The sequence below is a fragment of the Xenopus laevis genome, chromosome 5S (genome assembly GCF_017654675.1).
Source record: "Xenopus laevis strain J_2021 chromosome 5S, Xenopus_laevis_v10.1, whole genome shotgun sequence".
Taxonomy (NCBI): domain Eukaryota; kingdom Metazoa; phylum Chordata; class Amphibia; order Anura; family Pipidae; genus Xenopus; species Xenopus laevis.
Window position 1 is genome coordinate 113,741,213 of NC_054380.1, and position 21,606 is coordinate 113,762,818.

Genomic DNA, 21,606 nt, shown 5'->3' on the forward strand with positions numbered 1-21,606 from the left:
GTACCTGGCATTCCATTTGAAAATTATGTATTTTTTAAACTGCCCCATGGAATTTAGAATTTTTCCATTTAAAACCACACAGATCTGTGATGAGATCTACATCCGTATCATATAAAAGAATCATGAATATTACACTGCTGTCATTACAAATATATACACAAGTGAATTCAATACATAGGATTATTGATGAGCAGTAGAATAAGCTCCGGCATTGTAGGGAGAGGGGACGTATAAATAACATAAAGGGGCTCATACTGTGAGAGCCAACATTATTTCTAGGGAAGTTCATTACTGTGAATTGCTGCTACACATCATGTACAGTATATATAGCTTTATTCATTTGATTATGAGGCCTCATTTAAAGTCGTATAATTCTTTATTCACTGCTCCTGACTTGATGTGTGTGTGCTGAGCAAGGCAAACATTTGGAGGCACTTATCAATGCTCAGCACTCCACACTAGGACACTCGGAGATACAGTCGTTACTTCATCTTGTGTCTCCTTGATTTGTGAGTATGGCTTTTGTCATGCTAAGGATTTGCGGTCTATGGATGTGGGTTACTGGTGACTATTTATGCAATTCATTTGATGGAAACTTCTTTCTGATTAAATAAATATGCTCATATATAGTTTTAAAATATATATTTGCCAATATATTTAATTTCTCACAAAAATGGTTGTTCCCGTTCCAGACACTTTTTTTCAGTTTAGTTGTTTCCAGAAATAAAGACGCTTTTCAATTGCTTTCCATTTTTTATTTTTTACAGTTTTTCCAAAATCTTAAGTTTAAAGTTTAAAGTCCCTGTCTCTGGTGTTTGAGCTCAGTAATTCAGGTGCAGATTCTAAACTGTTACAATTTTGCAACATATAGTTGATACATTTTTCAGCAAAAATGAAACGTTACACTTCAACATTAGAAAAACAGTCACATATACAAAATAGAAAGTAATTGGAAAACGTCTTTATTTCTGGTGAACTATCGGAAACCGACTTAATTTAAAAAACGTTTTGGATTTTGGGTTTGGCCCGACCTTGCATCCCCCCTTTCCGGGGCGCAGGCGGGTGCGGGTTGAGCTCTTCTGAATGTTCTCCCCATCCGTGACATTCCAAATGCCGGTTTACAACTTCTGGGTTGAACTTTTATAGATGCGTGCCCCTTGCCCCACCCCTTTTGTGACATCATCAGGTGGGTCTATAAGAGGAACCCGTTGGGCTCGAGCAGGCGAAAATATATCATGTTTATAAGATGGTTTGATATTGCATTCAGTTTACTTTAGATGTTTTAATAAGACCAAGAGGGGGTCTCCATGGAGTAAAGTATTTACTCACCACATTTTGGAAGTGGCCCAGGTGCACCGCCTGAGCCCTCAGCATGGGGAGCGGAACCTAAAAGAATCTGGAGCAGGCACTCAAATAAAGGCAATCTTCCATCAAATAGTAGAAAATTAGAAAAGATTTATTGTGTTCCTAGCCTTACACGTTTCGTGTTACAAACACTTAATCATAGGCTTACTTTAGATGTTTAATAAAATGCATAGGCATTGTTTATTCTCCACAGAGAGCCTTGTTTATTTTTTATATATATATATATATATAAAGGGAGCAGCCATCATTGCTCTGATGAGACAGCCTCATCAGTGGCGGAACTACCGGGGGAGCAGGGGGTGCGATTGGGCCAGGGCCCACACCCCCTCAGGGCCCCCCGACAGCTCGCGCACTGGCGATTTCCGGCCAGATAATCTTGTATGGAGGGGGGTGGGGAGCCCGGCTGCCCCCTTCCAGTTACGTTACTGAGCCTCATCTAGACACTCTAGTGAAAGAGGGACCTCTGTTGACTTTAAGGAGGCATTATGTTTCAACAAAGCTTGTACTATTGTTGGAAAAGCACAGCAGAACATGTACTGATATATAAATCCATAATCTGACATTATAAGGTGCCTCTTGCAAAGTAGTATATACATAAAAATGCACGGGGATGAACAATTCTGCATGATTTATTTGGAAAAAGTGGATTTTTAAATTGGTTAAATAAGCACAGCAGCTGTTTACTAATTAAAAGGAGAAATAGGCACCTGTCAATGGGGAAATGTGCTTTTGGCTTTTATTGTAGTAATTGGGTAATTGTACATTTCCACCCACCTTCATGACTCATCAGAGTTGCTGTGAGAAGATGGGGTAATGTCATAAAATTCTCAATAGTTTGCATCAGCCCATAGCAGCCTATCAGGGGTCATCATAAAGGCCACTAGTAAAAGCTATCTTCTGATTGGTCTAAGAGGGGTATCTAGGCAACTAGTTAGTAGGGTGCAACCAGTGTGAATTATTCAAATAGTCATTCATTGATTAAGACACATTGTTGCAAAAGGGCACTAATTACAAACTTAACTTCTATTTGCTATGTGTGCTTAAAAAACTACAGCTCACAAGAAGGTATTGGGAGAACTAATATTTTACTAATAGTGAACCCAACATTGGTTAAATCAAGGCAACTTCAATATTCAGAGCCTGGATTATACATCTGGATTAAAGTAGAACTAATCCAGGGCTGTATAATAAATGTCATTTTCATATTAAACATGAACCGCAAATTCTTTTTTTTTTATTAAAACACTCATAATAGTTACAGGTATATAAGTTCTTCAGCACAGTTGTGTCTGGTTTGTTGAAGCACTTATTTTAACACATAGGCCAAAATTGCATCAGTCTATCATCCCATTGCAACCTTAATTATGCTTGAATTATGGGAAAATCCTTCAGTGTAGCCAGGAAATAGATTCAACTAGATTAAACTCCTATTCCCACAATTCTTTGTACACCTTTGTTATTCAAAGTTTTCCCAGAACATTCAAGGCACTGTTTGGATTGGTGCATTGGCTGGAGGAGAGCAGACTTTCAGCAGATATATTTTATGTAATGTACACTGGAATAAAGCATTAATCATTTATTATGCAAAGAACATATTTATTCATGCTGGTATGTATTCAACTATTTACTGATGGGTGCCTTGCCCCAAACCTGCATTTAATCATAACCTATGATAAAGTGCTTTAAGGCTGAAAACACATTAGGCTGTCTTATCGAAATGTGAAAAAAAGAATTTGGTATTGATGGCAAATTATTATGACCCCATTTGCTTGATTTGAGCAACATATTTTTAAATAAAATCTGAAAGGGCGCTTGGGCATGTGATGTAGGAAATGGACTAAGAAACCTGGCATCTGGCATAGCAGAAGGAAGCTCACATACCTAGAGAGAATCAATTGCCTAGAGAACATGTTAGGAAGTCAGATAACAGTGCTGAACAGTCTGTCATATAAATAACAAGATGCAATATGGATGTAAAATCCATAATAACTGGTTACTAGGAGCTTGAATCCATTGTAATGCCTTCAGAAAAAATACCAGTTTCCAGTTTTCTTCCTTGGTATGATTGCTAATTGCCTGCTAATTGACCGTTAGCATAATTTGCTAAATGGCCGTTAAGTGGAACAAGTATCATAACAGTTTTAACAGAGAAAGATGCTATTATTGTAGGCAAGTACACAGTATTTTACAAAATAGTTCCGTGTAAAAATAAAAACAGAGTAAATAGATAGGCTGTGCAAGATAAAAAATGTTTCTAATATAGTTAGTTAGCCAAAAATGTAATGTATAATGGCTGGAGTGACTGGATGTCTAACATAATAGCCAGAACACTACTTCCTGCTTTGCAACTTTCTTGGTTTCCACTGATTGGTTACCAGGCAGTAACCAACCAGTGACTTGAGGGAGGGCCACATAACTGTAACCTGCTTTTCATCTCTCTAAATCAGTCAGCGACTTGAAGGTTGGCCACATGGGACATAACTGTTCAGTGAGTCTGCAATTGATCCTCAGCATTCAGCTCAGATTCAAAAGCAACAGTTATGTGGCCCTCCCTCAAGTCACTGGTTGGTTACTGCCTGGTAACCAATCAGTGGAAACCAAGAAAGCTGCAAAGCAGGAAGTAGTGTTCTGGCTATTATGTTACACATCCAGTCACTCCAGCCTTTATACATTACATTTTTGGCTAACTAACTATATTAGAAACCTTTTTTATCTTGCACATCTATTTACTCAGTCACTCCAGCCTTTATACATTACATTTTTTGGCTAATTAACTATATTGAAAATATTTTTTATTTTACACAGCCTATCTATTTACCTGTTTTTATTTTTACACTGAACAATATGTTACACTGAGCTTCAGTTCCAAGCCTTTTTGGAAACATTGGCCCTTCACTAGGTGGGGCCTGAAAGTTCCAGGAGTAGAGACCATTCATATTTAATAATAAAATAAAAACATAATACAGGTATAGGATCCATTATCTGGAAGTCCATTATCTTGAAAGCTCCGAATTATGGAAAGGTGGTCTCCCATAGACTCCGATTTTATCCAAATAATCCAATTTGTAAAAATGATTTCCTTTTTCTCTGTAAGAATAAAACAGTACCTTATACTTGATCCAAACTTACATATAATTAATCCTTAAGATGGTCATACATGGAGTGATAAAAGCCAATAGACCAAGTCATCAGCTTATCGCCCCGTGCGTGGGGCTCTCCGACGGCTTCCCCGATAAATATTTGGCTGAAAGTAAGAGCAGTGGCACCCAGGGAGATTAGTCGCCGTGATTTTTTTTTGTGTTTTGGCGACAAATCATGCGTCTATAGCAAAGCAAAGATTTCATGCAATTTCAGCTCCCAAGTGATTTACTATCCATGATGCCACATGCTACTGTTCTCCTCCCACAAGATCAATAAGTCGATCAGTATCGGAAAAATGCTTCAGAAATGGCATTTTAGTAGAAATTTTCTCTGGTGTGATTTCCTCTGCATGTTTTTATTATGAATGGTGGCGCTGGGACAAAACAATTCAAAACCAATGTGTCAATGTGTGAAATTTACATACAATTGTGGCTACTAATCTCCCAGTGTGTTTTACTCTGGTAGATTTCACTACTTGGTAATGGAATTGCTATTTCAGTGAAGTTGCTCAGAAAAGGGCCTCTGTGCGTTTTGCAACGACATGCGCTTAAAAGTAGCCTTGTATGTTTTGATGCCGGTGATTTACATTATTCTCATTTGGAAGACAAAACGAACAATTAGGGTAAGGACACATTGTGAGATTCGGGGAGAAAATAAAAAAATATAAAAAATATGAGTCATTCTACATTACCTAGTGTTGTTAATTTTAAAGCAGCTGGACTTGCTGAGTAATGCTGAAAGTGGCTTGTTTAGTTAAATAGAGTGGTAGGCATGGGATGATTGTATCTAATTAAAGGACCATTTCATGATTAACTTGCCTCAGAGGTGGTGGGGTCACACAACCTTTCTTTTGATCTAAATAGACAACCTCCTGTTCTCTGTGCATACCTGAGGGATTAAAGCTCCCAAGAGTTGTATATATTGACCTGACGTATTATTTTATCTCTTGCCTCTAAGTGACTGTGATTCCAGTTACTTTACTAGGGTTAAGAGCATCAGCCAGCCTCTTCCTTGAAAAGGCACATGTTTCTCATTTACATCATTAAACATTCATTACTTTATACACTGGGTGCACTTCTCCTACCCCTAATGTCCTTATTAGGATCTTCTTTTGACCTCTCCGTATTTGCCATTTTCTGTTCTGACTTCTGATTGCACCATTTTCTTTTTTCCCACTCTTGAGTTCACTCGGATACAGCATCATAATACTGAGTCTATGCTTTTGTTTGTATCCTCCAGGACATGGCGGGAGCCTCGGTGAAGGTTGCGGTCAGAGTACGGCCGTTCAACTCACGAGAAATTGGGAAGGATTCAAAATGCATCATTCAGATGTCTGGAAATACAACCAGTGAGTATTAGAGTACAAATTCTGAGGACCATGTTGGGCTGCCAGTGTATCCAGGTTATCCAATTAATGGGAAGTTAATCTCCCATAAATATATATATATATATTACATAGTATGACATAGTAAGTTAGGTTGAAATAGACACACATCCATCAAGTTCAATCTCTGAGAAAATTACCTTGGAAGTCTTCGCCCTCATCTTTACTCCTAGTTTTTTTTTTTTTTTAAATCATTCTTGAGGACTTCACCACCTCCTCTAACTTTGTCATTGGTACCTATGTGTACCAAGATCGCCGGGTCTTCCCCAGCCCCACGCAATATTCTGTCCACTCGTTCCACCACATGCCGAACCCTAGCACCAGGCAAGCAGCAGACTGTTCGGCATGCAGGGTTCTTGCAGCAGATTATTTTATTTCTTATTTTCTGTTGGTGACACAAAATATCTCTTTATATGTGTCCCACCTTATAACTGACCCCTTTGTTTTGTTCTCTTTGTGACTCTGGCAGCACGGGGATGTGGCTTGTGTTAGGACTTGCTGACTGAGAGCTTTCTGTGAATGGACAAAGGGATCTTGTGTGTCCACATTATCCACCAATGGATTGAAGGGTGCTGACTAGTCTGTGCATTAGAACAGTGCATGGAAAACCCATAACAAAGCCTAATTTGCTATGTGCCCCAACATTACCAAAAGCAACCCTGCCAGATTATGTTAATAGACATAAATCTTATTTATACCAAAGCATAACTTTAATTCATATATTATTTACCAGACAAGTAGGACAATGGCTTGATGTACAATTCCATGGTGACAACCCCCCCCCCCCCCAATCAGTACTTATTGAATGTTGCTCGACAAAGCTGACTGCATTTTCCAATTAGCAGTCATCTGACTTACGAATACACATGCTGATTCTGGCAATTACCACTGAAATAACCGAGGAGTAATTGTAGTCATTTTGTTAGCACTCTGTGGAGATATTAAAGGAAAACAATACCCCTGAACAATCTAGGTCTCTTAAAAAATATATTGCATAACACAGCACAGTTATACAGTAAAGTTACCAGGAATGGCTACTTGCAATACCTGGGAAAGTGCAAGGTTCTAACCAGTGGCGTAACTAGATGTTACTGGGCTCCATAACAAAATAATTTTAGGGCCCCCAACATATCCAGTGGTTGCCCTGTATTACTAATATGTATTAAAATTACTCATTAATTAGGGCCTCATGGAGCCCAGGAGGCATAGGAGGCCCCATGCAGCCGTAGGGTCTGCTTCCTCTGTAGCTACGGCCCTGGTTCTAACCACACTCCATGGCGTCCTCCCATATAGCTACAACAGTAACCCCTGTACATACGATGGAGGAGATTAGGTGTGGCCTACAATATGTCTCATCTGCCATAGTCCTGAAAGCTATGGTCATCCTGCTTTAGTTTACAATATAGCTTATATATATATATATATATATATATATATATAAAACCCTCTCAACAAACCGCACTCCAAGGACTTGTGAGTTGTCAAAAATCAAAATGCCTTTATTTCAATGTTTCGGCTCTCACTCGTGAGCCGTCTTCAGGAAAGTGGAAAACTCTACAAATGTGAAGCGCTTTTTAAGTGCAGAAATGGCGCCAAATGACGTCATCATTAGTGGGTGTGTTCAAACCATGACAACAATACAAACAAATAATAAACGTTGCATCTCCGTGTCTGCAATGATCTAATCTGTGTATCCATGAGTGCATGAGATTACCTAAGTGCATATTCACCCCAGCGTGCATCTTTAAAAACAGCCGTTGTTGTGTGCAGCTGCGTCCCCTGTCTCGCATCAGAGAACGTAATTAAAAACACTTACCCCCAGGCGATCTAAGGTGTGGGCCGCTCTCTCCCTCACAGTCCCCCCTCTCGGCAGATCATACCTGTGTAGTGTGCTGATTCGCCCGTCCGCTCATTTTACTTTCCGGTTCCTAGAGGCAACAGCTCCCTGCTCTCGCGCAGTATCCGGCCTTAGTCCCGCCCACGTTGCCATGGTGCGTACTAACGCTTTCAACTGCGGGGAAACCATAGACTCCATTCACTCCTTGCAGGCGACGATGCGCATTCTTGCCCAGATTATGGTCTGTGGCACCATATGGTTAGTGTACACCCTGATGCCAGGGAAAGAGTGATGTGACCATACAATGTGGATAGAGAGTCATAATCTGGGCAAGAATGCGCATCGTCGCCTGCAAGGAGTGAATGGAGTCTATGGTTTCCCCGCAGTTGAAAGCGTTAGTACGCACCATGGCAACGTGGGCGGGACTAAGGCCGGATACTGCGCGAGAGCAGGGAGCTGTTGCCTCTAGGAACCGGAAAGTAAAATGAGCGGACGGGCGAATCAGCACACTACACAGGTATGATCTGCCGAGAGGGGGGACTGTGAGGGAGAGAGCGGCCCACACCTTAGATCGCCTGGGGGTAAGTGTTTTTAATTACGTTCTCTGATGCGAGACAGGGGACGCAGCTGCACACAACAACGGCTGTTTTTAAAGATGCACGCTGGGGTGAATATGCACTTAGGTAATCTCATGCACTCATGGATACACAGATTAGATCATTGCAGACACGGAGATGCAACGTTTATTATTTGTTTGTATTGTTGTCATGGTTTGAACACACCCACTAATGATGACGTCATTTGGCGCCATTTCTGCACTTAAAAAGCGCTTCACATTTGTAGAGTTTTCCACTTTCCTGAAGACGGCTCACGAGTGAGAGCCGAAACGTTGAAATAAAGGCATTTTGATTTTTGACAACTCACAAGTCCTTGGAGTGCGGTTTGTTGAGAGGGTTTGATAGTGATATTTTTACCTGCACCCAGGCGGATGTTTTTTGGAAGAGAGTGCACCTGACTAGGACTGTTCTATATATATATATATATATATATATTATCAAGAAATAATAATATATGCATATATATATATATATATATATATATATATATATATATATATATATATATATATATATATATATATATATATATATATATATAAGACTTGACAGACAGACGGAACTTCTGCAATAGGTTTATTGGGGTTGCTGCTGTAAAACCTAACGCGTTTCGGGAGTAGATCCCTTAGTCATTTGGTCATAACCTATGACCATAGGTAATGGATTCAGGCAAATGGTGAGCAGTAGTGGTCCTTTTTTGTTCTCTCTCTCTCTCTCTCTCTCTCTATATATATATATACTGTATATATATATATATATATATATATATATATATATATATATATATATATACTGTATATATATATAAATAAAACAAGGGAAAGTTGTGCTCACCACTAATTTTAAAAACCATTAGGCAATGAGGCTGTGACCACAAAATACATATAGTCACATACAAGAGTCCTCTGCACTCAACCCCTTATCAATATATTTAAGACAGAGACATTTTGTGCATACAGCTACTGAAAAATGCCTTACCCTTTAAACAAAACAGGGATTGTTTGTCCATATATTGCAATATATTTAAGCTGGCCAACTACGTAGATATAGATAGAATTCTTAATGAATCAGATGAAAATTGAGCATAGGACTGGCCAGATATGGGATGACTTTGACGTAGTTGGCCAGCTTAAATATATTGCAATATATGGACAAACAATCCCTGTTTTGTTTAAAGGGTAAGGCATTTTTCAGTAGCAGTATGCACAAAATGTCTCTTTCTTAAATATATTGATAATGGGTTGAGTGCAGAGGACTCTTGTATTTGTCTATATATATATATATATTTTTTTTTTTTTTTTTACCAGATATCTGACTGTGTGAGAAAAATATATTGCATCATGAAACATACATATACACAGCAAAATTTAGTTCTCACATTCATTTATTGCTGTTCATCCTAGTAACCATATCTCTTGGGAAATTCTAATAATATCTCATGGGTGATAACATGACTCTATCTGATTGCAGTGGATTGATGCAAATCTGGGTTGGGTAGTGGGTTTGTCATGTGCAAGTCAACACGAAAAGGTCAGGTGGCAGTTATATGGATCAGGCCTGGCGTGGGTCTGCATGAGTACATTTTTGCATGTCTCTTTAACATATGGTACAGTTTTCTCATTGTACTCGCATCTGCATATCAAGATTTCTGGACAGTATGATATTTGGCCAGAGGCAATAATTGTGCATTAGTGTTTACAGATACTAATAGCTCAGATTAATAGATGAACTCTACTTTTCTGACAAATAATTATAACTGAATACTCTCTCAATGGTATTGGTAACATTTTTGTTATTGCCTACTGAGCTCATACCTAAGGTCAGGTAAGTGACAGTAGATCAGAGTATGTACTGTAAATCAGCAGGAAAGAAGATGCCGGCTACAGGAAAACAGCATCTTTCCTGCTAAATGAGGTGGTGTCCATGGGTGTATTTTTTATATTGTGTTGTATTCAAACATCAGAAGGGTGGACATAGTGTGATCGATGCTACACAAATATGTTCAGTGCCCCCAGTGAAAGACTGGGAGTTTAATGTATACAGAAGAGGCAGGGATTAAATTGGCAGATGATTAGTATTGTCAGGGTTAGAACTGCTGTTTTGCAGCATTGGGGTTTTAGGTTTGATTCAAGCTAGGACACAATGTGCAACAATTTTGTATATTCTCCCTTTGCAGGTGTGAGTTTCATTTGGATACATTGGGGCAAATTCACTAAAGGGAGAATTTTTGCCATCTAAGGCTCCGCCACACTTCACATCATTTTGCCAGGCGTAAATTTATTAAGACCACGCTAATTAGTCAGCACGAGCGTTTCATAGCGAACTTTCGTTAGCATTCACGTCTGCCTAGCGAAACTTCGCTACTCTTACTCTTAGGTCAATTTGAATAGGGCGGGTACATATAGGTCGTATGGATGTCTTTATTAGAGATGTGCAAATGCTTGAACTGACCACTTATTAAAAATGTCCAAGGAAGCAAAATAAAGACCAAAGAGGTACCCTAGACATGAGTCCACCCTAAAACAAATATGACATGCTCCTCAAACGCTAGTGACAGCCACTTTGCCCTTTAGTAAATCTGCCCCTTTGGTTTTCTCCCACAATCCACAAACATACAGGCAAATCAATTGGCTCCTGATAAAATGGACTATAGTGTGTGTGAATGTAATAATGATGTATAGTAATAATAATTGTTTTTCTTTAATTGACCCACTGGCCCTTAAGACCTGGGTAAAAAGTTCTATTGTGACCATGCTTCTTATGTATGCTGGAAGGTTATACTTCACCTTCAGCTGAAAGCCACAGTATATACATTCTCTTTAAAAATGAAACATGTATATGTGGTAGACCAATATCAAACAAGCAATTTACAAAAAAGTATTTAATATGGTTTCTTCTCTCTTATTTCTAGCAATCGTCAACCCCAAACAGCCGAAAGAGACTCCCAAAAGCTTCAGCTTTGACTATTCCTACTGGTCACACACTTCAGTGAGTAGCAAACAGCACAGGGTTGTTTAAGCCAAAATAGATGGAAACCTGCAAGATTGTGTTGTTTGTTATTTTAATGAAAATAAAGCTCATATATGACTGTTCTGCATCCCTTTGACAACCTTGTTTTAAGGCTATTACTTTGACACAGCAGTTTATTTATGCCCAATACAATTATTTCTTTCTACTCTGCAACTGTTTGCTATTATTTCTGCCGTAAACCTCAACCTTCAAATCATTTTTGCATTTCTTAACCATTCTGTAGTTTACTATGCATTTTTCTTAATGTTTTCAGATCCTTTCTACCCCTTTCCTTCCTTTTTCCTTCCCTTTCCCCAAATTAATACTTCCTTATTTTATTACTCTACAGCAGGGGTCACCAACTTTTTTTTAACCGTGAGCCACATTCGTAAAAAAAGGTTGGGAAGCAACACAAGCATGAAAAAAGTTCCTGGTGGTTTCAAACAAGGGCTGTGATTGGCTATTTGGTAGCCCCTATATGTACTGGCAGTCTGAAGGAGGCTTTGTTTGACAGTACACCTAGTTTTATGCAACCAAAACTTACCTCCAAGCCAGTAAAAAATAAGCACCTGCTTTGAGGCCACTGAGAGCAGCAGCCAAGAAGTTGGTGAGCAACATGTTGCTAGCGAGCTACTGGCTGGGGATCACTGCTCTCCAGCAATAGTTTTGGTTTCTAATCCCCTTTATGGCCCAACATTTCATCAGGTCCACCTTTGGTCATTACAGTATTCTGTTATCAACTGAGAGAGAATAAAATTTTGTGTATGCAGATTCCCCCAGGAACATAGATGTATTTTGTTCTCAAGCTAGCCATGGCTACTAGTAGCCTGGCATTCATGCTGAACCACCTTTTTGGCTCTAAAAGCAGTTCTTTGTTTTTCTGTGCTGTGAAGAGATATCTCTATGCTCTCCCACCAGCAACTCCCTTTTACTTATGTACATTCTCATGTCATACATTCCCAATTCTATAAAACTCTGTGATTCTTTTGTTCAGGATTGTTACTCTTTATGAGTTCATAATCCATGCAGTTCATGTCAAATACATTTTGTTTATCTTTTTACCTCAAGTGGTCTCTTGTAACTGAATTTGCACAACGCAGCCATTCTGGTATAGTGCCAATTAGTGATGTGCGGGCCGACCCGAGGCGGGTTCGGGCCGTCCCCTGGATAAAATGCGCAGGTCGCCGGCGGGTCAAGCTATTCTCCTGCTCTCCCTGCCCGCGACCTAGTACTGCCAGCTTTGGGCGCCAGAATTTACAGACTTCCGCCCGCCCCTTTTGTGACGTCACTGCGGGGCGTGCGCGGGTCTATAAATAAAGGGGAGCAGCGGGCCCGGGTCGGGTGCGGGCAGGTTAGGGTCGGGTGCGGGTCCAGAAATTCTCGACCCGCACATCAATAATTCCAATGGCCTAAAATCAGGTGCTTGATCTTTGAATTCCTGGCTTAAAGGCAAGGTTTAGTTGCAGAAAAACTATGTGAACCTCCAGTCGGCTGCCAGTCCACATAGTGGCTACCAGTATTCAATCCCAGTCCATTTTTGGCACCCCAAAACCTTTTTGCTTACTTATGATGTTCTTCAACTTTTTTTTACATGTGGCCCATGGGTAAAAGAATGTTGGGGACCAGTGGTTTACTGATACTGGCGTCTTCCATAGTTCTGTTCTATAAAGATGAAAAACAATACTTCTGTTAAAAATTACGTTCTACTTGGTGAAGGAATAAAAATTTAGAAAGCATATCTTTGGTAATGATTATTAGTGCATATTAATATAAGACATGGGGCACTGTTATCTAAAATGTAGCTCCTATCCAGGCTTGTATAAATTTGAGAACACGCTGTAAGTTTTAACACTGCTATGTGTGTTACAGGAAGAGGACAGTCAGTATGCGGGCCAGCAGCAGGTGTATTGTGACATTGGGGAAGAGATGCTGCTTCACGCATTTGAAGGATACAACGTCTGTATCTTTGCCTATGGACAGACTGGGGCTGGTAAATCTTACACTATGATGGGCAAACAGGAGCCATCCCAACAAGGAATCATACCCCTGGTATAATTTAATTTGTTATACCCCTGGTATAATTTAATTTGTTATGATTTATACCAATTTGGAAAACAATGTTGTTGTGGTTTGTATCAAGACCAACTTTCTTTGTAAGCTCTCTGGATCCAGGATATCCTTCCTTGTGTCTCTATGACACTTGACTCTTAAGGAGTTATTTACTAACAAACAAATCTCTCAAAATCTGTGGTCTTTCTATAGTGCTCAAAAATTTCAGATTTATTAAGTGAAAAAAAACCACCTCTAAGGCAAAACATTGCCGATAAATGTTGTCGAGGTGCTATAGAAGACAATGGGAGCTGCGCTATTGAACCTCTCCTCTAGAAATTGTCCATAAAATCAGCTTTGCTTTCGCTGTCCTTCTATATTTCTAATTTATTGCATTATAGTCAATAGCTTTTCTAAATTAATCATTTAAGAAGGCATGTTAGAGCATTAAGTTCTCATTCAAAAAGCCCTTGGCCCCAGGTTCTTGCTGTGATATGCACCTCTACAGTTCCAGCTTACACATTATAGACCTGTTCCAAACCTATATCTTTTACACCCTTGGCTCGTAAAAAACCATGAGTTTGAGTTGAGTTGTGAGTTTGAATGACCACATCTTTCACAAAATGAAGGGCATTTATTGGGCTGGAACTGCAGAAGGCGAGCCCCACCTCTTTTTTAAGTTAGTTTCAGTACCCCTGTAAGCTCTTATTTCACACACCAGGCACTAAATATTTCTTCTTATTTGCATTTATTGCATATGTATAACAAATGCCATGCAGCTTGTCTTGGGAACATTTTCTCATTAGATCTCAATATAACAGTTTTCCAAGCTGTGGCACAAACCACATTCCATCCATTCAAAAAGAGAGCATGATCTACTGGGGAGAGAGAGAACGATTTTGTAAAATCTGACTATAGCAGTTCTTTAAGGGGCACATTAAAGCTCGAGTGATGGATTCGAAGTTTTTTTTTGGGTACTTCGACAATCGAATAGGCTACTTCGACCTTCGACTTCAATTTGAATGATTCGAACAATAAATCATTCGACTATTAGACCATTCGATAGTCGAAGTACTGTCTCTTTAACAAAAACTTTGACTACCTACTTTGCCACTTTAAACCTACCGAGCTACAATGTTAGCCTATGGGGACCTTCCCCATAAGTTTTGTAAGCTATTTCTGATCGAAGAAAAATCATTTGATCGATGGATTAAAATTCGAAGGATCGAACAATTTTTACTTCGATCGATCGAAGTATTTGCTGTAAATACTTCAACTTTGATATTCGAAGTCGAAGGTTTTTACTTCGAGGGTCGAATATCGAGGGTTAATTAACCCTTGATATTCGACCCTTAGTAAATGTGCCCCTAAGTGTTTGTTGGCCTTGCCACTTTTCATACACAAAGGGGCACATTTACTTAGCTCGAGTGAAGGATTAGAATGAAAAATACTTTAAATTTCGAAGTATTTTTTTGGCTACTTTGACCATCGAATTGGCAACTTGACCTTCGACTTTGACTTTGAATCGAACAATTCGAAGTAAAAATCGTTCCACTATTCAACCATTCGATAGTCTAATTACTGTCTCTTTGAAAAAACTTCGACCACCTATTCGCCACCTAAAACCTACTGAGTACCAATGTTAGCCTATGGGGAAGGTCCCCATAGGCTTTCCTAGCAATTTCTGATTGAAGGAAAATCGTTCGATCGATGGATTAAAATCCTTTGAATCGATCGAACGAATTGCGGTAAATCCTTCGACTTCGAAGTCGAAGGATTTAAATTCGAACCCATAGTAAATGTGCCCCAAAGTGTTAAATAACTCCACTCAGCAGTTTCTTGTGAATAGTTGTTTCTTGGATGCAAATAATTAACATTTTGCTGTGTGCAAGGCTGCTGTTCAACTTCCCTTCCCTAATTTCCAAAATGCTTTACCAGCGTGCACTATATTCTCTTAAAGAACCATGATTAATAAGACATTAACATATTTGTATACTCTGGATCTCAGTTATTACATTTGTGGCCCGTCAGCAAAGGCCAATTATATTTCCCAGGGTCCTCAGTGTATTAAAAGTTTGAAGGGGAACCGGTAAACGGCAAATGTGATATTTCTACATCCAGTACTTCTGATCCTGTTAACTCTTACTTCGCTTTATTCGCTTTACAATATTAGTTCCTCTTCATCTCTTTCCCTCTCATGCCCTGAATTATTGATTGGTTTCTCAGTGTCTATAAATGTTTAAGACTGTTCTCTGCCTGTGAATTATTCAGTAACCCTACAGTGTCTGCAGCATTAACCCCTGGAAGCCTTCACGATGAACCTGTAACATGAAACTCTATTTGTTGACCCCCGTTTGCCAATCTTGAGATAAAAACATTGCTGTCCAGGAACAAATAATAATATACTCCTGCCTTTCTATCTCTTTGACTGTGCTGTAGCTTTGTGAAGATCTTTTCTCTCGAATCAGTGACACGACCAATGACAACATGTCTTACTCTGTAGAGGTAAGTGTGGGTTAGTCTTTCCCTGTATCTGTGATGCAGGTAGATTGGCAGCAATTTCTAGTGATTTAGAAGAAGATGATTTGATCTTCATTATAAGTAGCAGCACATAACAAATTGTCACAGCATTTAGAGGGGGAAGCAAACCTATAGGGTCAATAGGTGCATTGTAACAGTATGTTGTATTTACATAATTACAAACCCTTTTCATATTTTGGTGTTTCCAGTCATTTCTCAGATAGATATTGATATCCTTCTGTTAAGGCTTAAAGGAGAAGGAAAGCTAAGGAGGCATTTTATTGCCAATAGATTAGCTGCAATAGTGCAAGCTAGAATGCTACATTTATTCTGTAGAATGTTTTACCATACCTGAGTAAAAACCTCTAGAAACTCTCTGTTTGTTTAGAATAGGAGCTGCAGTATTAATGTGGTGTGACATCACTTCCTGCCTGAGTCTCTCCCTGCTCTGGGCTCAGATTACAGTAGAGAAGGGAGGGGTGGGGGGAGAGGAGCAAACTGAGCATGCTCTTGCCCAGGGCAATGAGGTTTAAGCTGAAGGCAGGAAGTCTGATACAGAAGCCCATGTGTACACAATAGAAGGAAAGAAATGCAATGTTTCTTTTGACAGGGGACTCAGAGCAACATTACTTTGGGGGTTTACTGGTATATTTAGATGGACCTTTCTGATAAGGCTTACTTAGTTTTAACCTTTCCTTCTCCTTTAAGGAAAATGGGTAAATATGTTATTATAAACTCCCTCCGATTACTCCTACTCTCTAATCTTTAGGTCAGTTATATGGAAATATACTGTGAGCGAGTTAGAGACTTGCTGAACCCCAAAAACAAGGGGAACCTGCGAGTGCGTGAACACCCCCTTCTGGGACCCTATGTGGAAGATCTGTCTAAACTTGCCGTCACTTCTTATCAAGATATTCAGGATCTCATGGACTCTGGTAACAAGGCCAGGTATTACAAAGTCTTATTTTTACATTTGCTATTTGACTAAAATATCAACATTTCAGCACAGGTTCTGGAGTCTGATTGCAACATATATACTATATATATATATATATATATATATCATCTATAATCACTATAGATATAGACAATGGAGCCTTTTGTCTTGGAAAAGACTCCAGAACCTGTGCTGAAATGTTGACATACTAGCAATAAAGTGATGCTTGCGAAAAGTCTATGTCTGCTGCCCTATCTGTCATATTTTGTTCATGTTATAGACTACTGTTCAGCACCCTGGTACTGAATCTTTTGGCACAAGTGCAGGTTTATATGTAGGCTCTGCACACACACACACACCACACACACACACCACACACACACACACACTACACACACACACACACACCACACACACACACCACACACACACTACACACACACACACACACCACACACACACAGCACACTCCTGCTCACAGAATGTGCTGACTTGTGACACTGTGTTTTAATGACTAATCATGTTCCTAAGTATACAACTATCAATAGAATTCTGGAATTTTCTGCTATATTAGCATAATATATGCAATAAACACAGAAGTAGTAGAGGCAAAAATTGCCTTATTACTGCTGTTTCCAAGTCATTTAAAATGATTCAGACTATTTCTGCTTTTTGGGATAGCTTTAAAACCTGCCAGTCTTTGCTGTTGAACATTACAAGCCCAACCCAGTAGCTTGATTTTCTTTCCCTGAATAATCTGCAACGGTGAATGCATTGTCTCTCTCTCTCTCTGGGTCTCTGATGCAACTGTCACCTAGATACTGACATTGCTTTTCAGGCACTGCATTGTACGTATATCTCTCTTGTGTATTCATTTGTACCAGGACTCTACACTCACGTCAGAATGCATTTGAATAACCTAGATTTTTACATACATTCAGTACAATGTTTTACACTTTAAGGACTGGCAAGGCATTTGGCTAAATGAGCTTAATATCCCCGCTATAAAGTATAGTGCAATGCTCATAGGATATAAGAGCAGGTCTCATCCCTTTAGAAAGTAGCAGTAAGTGTAAATACTTAAATGCAAAATGTGTTTATAACAGTCCACATTAGCAAAATAGCAGATATTTATTTCTCTGCAATCAATGCATTTGAATTATGCTTTGAATTATGATATAAAAAATGTGATTGTTCTGCAATTTAATTCAGTGTTTGTTAGACGTTTTGGTTCAAGAATTACATATTTGATCTAAAATAAAAACAATTCACTTCTTAATCCGACCGTGCAAATAACAAAACATCTCATTTCTGCTATAATACTGTTATGTCAAATAAAAGCTGTATATCACAGAAGAATATATATATTGAGTTTTCACATGAATTTTCCCAAAACGTCTATGATTATCATAGGATCCCAGTGTTTGATGGGTAGGCAGCATAGAAACCTGTCTATTTTTGGAAGGGGGAAAACAATCCCTCAAAATGTGTTTCTTGTGGTATGCACAGAGATACAGTAGCACAGCATTTGAGCAGTGTATCATTAGACCAGCTCCTTGACTTCTCTCATCTATACTGTGTCAGCTGGTCTGTGTTCACCAGTAACTCTTTCAGATCAGACAATGCAGTGGTGGGAACATGGTGGACCCAAAGAATACAAATGCTTACAAAATAAATTGCTATTTCAGCAAAATATTTAAACACCTCTCTATTTGGGCAGTCATGAACATTTTCAAACACCTTCTGTGCAAAGGCCATCCAGCCTCTGCACTTTCCATGCCTTGTTCCAGTTTTCAGATCTCCACATGTCCGGCATTAACATTTTCTGTATGGGCTTCAGGCAGATTTTCTTCTGTCAATCCTGCCTTACTTTGTGCAAGTTTGATAATACATTAAATACATAAATACTGCAGTGCTAATGAGAAACACAGTATCTGTGAAACTGATCCTTAAAGCCAGACTGGATTTCAGAGGAATTGAATATGTGACCCAGCAATCCATTTGGACATATCTGAGCATATTAGAAGTTACACACATCCGCATAGGCAAAAACACCAATGGATTCCCAGTATTAAGTCAAAACCCTCTGTCTGATAAAAAATGTAAGAAGAAGAATATTTAATTTTCTATCCACTAAAACACACAGAAATATTTCCAGTAAAACTGGTGCTTGTCTGTATCATGAGACTTTCATTAACATAGGCCCTAATGAACCCAGGAACCTACCTGAGAAACGAATAGGTAGTGTCATCCAATGAATTTCTCACATTGTTTTAATTTCCCCTGCCTGTAAATCATTCTCTTGTTAAATTATCTGGATCCGTTTTTATTCCTTAGTGGGTGTCTAAGAACTTTTGGATTTTGTCTTTTTCTTGTTTAGGACTGTTGCTGCTACCAACATGAATGAAACAAGCAGTCGTTCCCATGCTGTCTTCAACATCATTTTTACCCAGCGCAGAAACGATGCTGATACCGAGACCACAACAGAAAAAGTAACGTACAATGATATTCGGGGTTTAAGAAAGGGTGGAATGCACACTTCAAAATGCAATTTCAAAATAAAAATTGACGCCATAAAAGTTTGATTTTTGGTTTTGTTTGCCACACAAACAACACAGTTAATCCTATTTGTGTGTAGTATTATTACAAACAGTCTCTGTTACATTTTTCTGGGCTACTACTACTATAAATGAACTTTTACGTAAATGTTTCTGCCTTTACAGGTCAGTAAAATAAGCCTGGTAGATCTTGCTGGAAGTGAAAGAGCTGATTCTACAGGTGCAAAGGGAACAAGATTAAAGGTAAGAAGCCCTTTAGTTATCAACTTTTGGAAGTCCTAATATTCCAGGACACAACAAATATCATTAGGGAATTAGGATTTGCATTAAATGTGCACTTGCCTCAGAGGCAGTCAAGTATTTAAGGTGGTAGTATGTTACAGATTGTTTATTAGACTTTTTGAATTATATACGTTTCTCTTCTGCCTCTTTCCAGCTTTTAGATGAGGGTCACTTACCCTAACAGTCAAAAACTATTACTCTGGGAAGCTACACTTTTAGGGGCACATTTACTTAGCTCGAGTGAAGGAATAGAATAAAAAATACTTCGAATTTCGAAGTATTTTTTTGGCTACTTCGACCATCGTATTGGCTACTTCGAGTAAAAATCGTTCTACTATTTGACCATTCGATAGTCAAAGTACTGTTTCTTTAAAAAAAACTTCGACCACCTACTTCGCCAACTAAAACCTACCGAGCATCAATGTTAGCCTATGGGGAAGGTCCCCATAGGCTTTCTAGCCCAATTTCTGATCGAAGGAAAATCGTTCGATTAATGGATGAAAATCCTTCGAATCGTTTGATTCGAAGGATTTAATCGTTCGATCGAACGAATAGCACTAAATCCTTAGACTTCGATATTCAAAGTCGAAGGATTTAACTTAGACGGTCGAATATCGAGGGTTCATTAACCCTCGATATTCGACCCTAAGTAAATGTGCCCCATATTGTTATTGCCAGTGTCATTACTTATCTTTCTGTTCAGGATCTTTCCTTTTCATCTTACAGTCTCACATTCAAACCACTGCCTGGTTGCTAATGTAACGTGGACTCTAGCAACCAGATCGCTACTGGAATTCCAACCTGGATAGCTGCTGAACAAAAAAACAAATAGTGCAAAGACCCCAAAAAATAGTTAAAACCAACTGCAAATCGTCAATGTCAACATTGTACTAAAAGTAAATTTAAAGATGAACAACCCGTTTAAATATTTATTCTAATAAAAAAAATTTGGAATGCACCATAAGGTACCGTAACAAGGCCACATCTAAGCTAATGTGTATAGTAAACACTTGTTATCAAAGAAAGCCTGCTAAAAGTGCACCTGTCTGGGATTTCACACCTAAGAAATATTGGGGTGAGCAGGGCACACCTCATATGTGTTCAATTAGAGCAAACCTCATTAATAATGTGTTTTCACCTGTCTGTGTTCCTATACAAATACTCTTTGATTATAGCTATATATATACTGTATATAAATGTGTTTGCTTTCTCCTTTGCCAAAACAGGAAGGCGCAAATATCAATAAGTCTCTCACTACCCTGGGAAAAGTGATATCTGCTCTTGCTGAAATGGTAGGTTACTCCTTATGTATACAAAATCTACTGCCATTAGCTGAAAAGTACAGTGAGTGTTTCTCTTCTTGTTAAAATTAATTTCCTGTTGTGCTATTCCTCACTTTATAATGCTCCATTTTTCTAATAGTAGAGTGTCCCTAGCATATTGAGCAACCTAGAATTCAAATATTTAGCTGTGTTTGTGTCTTTGTCTTCTCAGTCGCTCACATACACTTCTTTATATCTCTCCACAGGACTCTGGAACCAATAAGGTGGGATTTCTTATTATTGTGGTAAAATAACCTTTTATGATCTAAAAAAAAATATTAGAACTTAAATGTTTAAACAGGAAACAATAGTCAAGTGTTTTCAGTGCTGGCTAAGCAGCAGAAGATGGCAGATGCGAAAATAGTGGGTAAGCTGGAAATGATGAGCACAAGGCCAGAACCTGTGACTCAAGCTGATCTGTGAAAGAAAAACTTTAGCACTTACAATATCTCATTCCATCCACTGCAGAACAAAAAGAAGAAGAAAAATGATTTTGTTCCCTACCGAGATTCAGTGCTCACTTGGCTCCTGAGAGAGAATTTAGGTAATAATAATCGTAATCCACACATTTACATGGCAGGAATG

The 21,606-nt window shown here is 38.8% G+C and overlaps 1 protein-coding gene across 10 annotated transcripts in view; it reads left to right on the forward strand.

Moving 5' to 3' along the window:
* The window catches only part of LOC108718167 (kinesin-like protein KIF1A), a 94,570-nt gene that overhangs the window by 14,415 nt on the left and 58,549 nt on the right, over window positions 1-21,606 (forward strand). For all 10 annotated transcript variants that reach the window (XM_041564977.1, XM_041564981.1, XM_041564978.1 and 7 more), the window contains exons 2-11: window positions 5,746-5,854; window positions 11,256-11,332; window positions 13,223-13,402; window positions 15,842-15,907; window positions 16,692-16,870; window positions 19,240-19,351; window positions 19,583-19,660; window positions 20,926-20,991; window positions 21,228-21,245; window positions 21,490-21,565. In XM_041564977.1, the coding sequence (XP_041420911.1) occupies window positions 5,749-5,854; window positions 11,256-11,332; window positions 13,223-13,402; window positions 15,842-15,907; window positions 16,692-16,870; window positions 19,240-19,351; window positions 19,583-19,660; window positions 20,926-20,991; window positions 21,228-21,245; window positions 21,490-21,565 (958 nt within the window). In that variant the 5' untranslated portion in view covers window positions 5,746-5,748. The remainder of the gene's footprint in view (window positions 1-5,745; window positions 5,855-11,255; window positions 11,333-13,222; window positions 13,403-15,841; window positions 15,908-16,691; window positions 16,871-19,239; window positions 19,352-19,582; window positions 19,661-20,925; window positions 20,992-21,227; window positions 21,246-21,489; window positions 21,566-21,606) is intronic.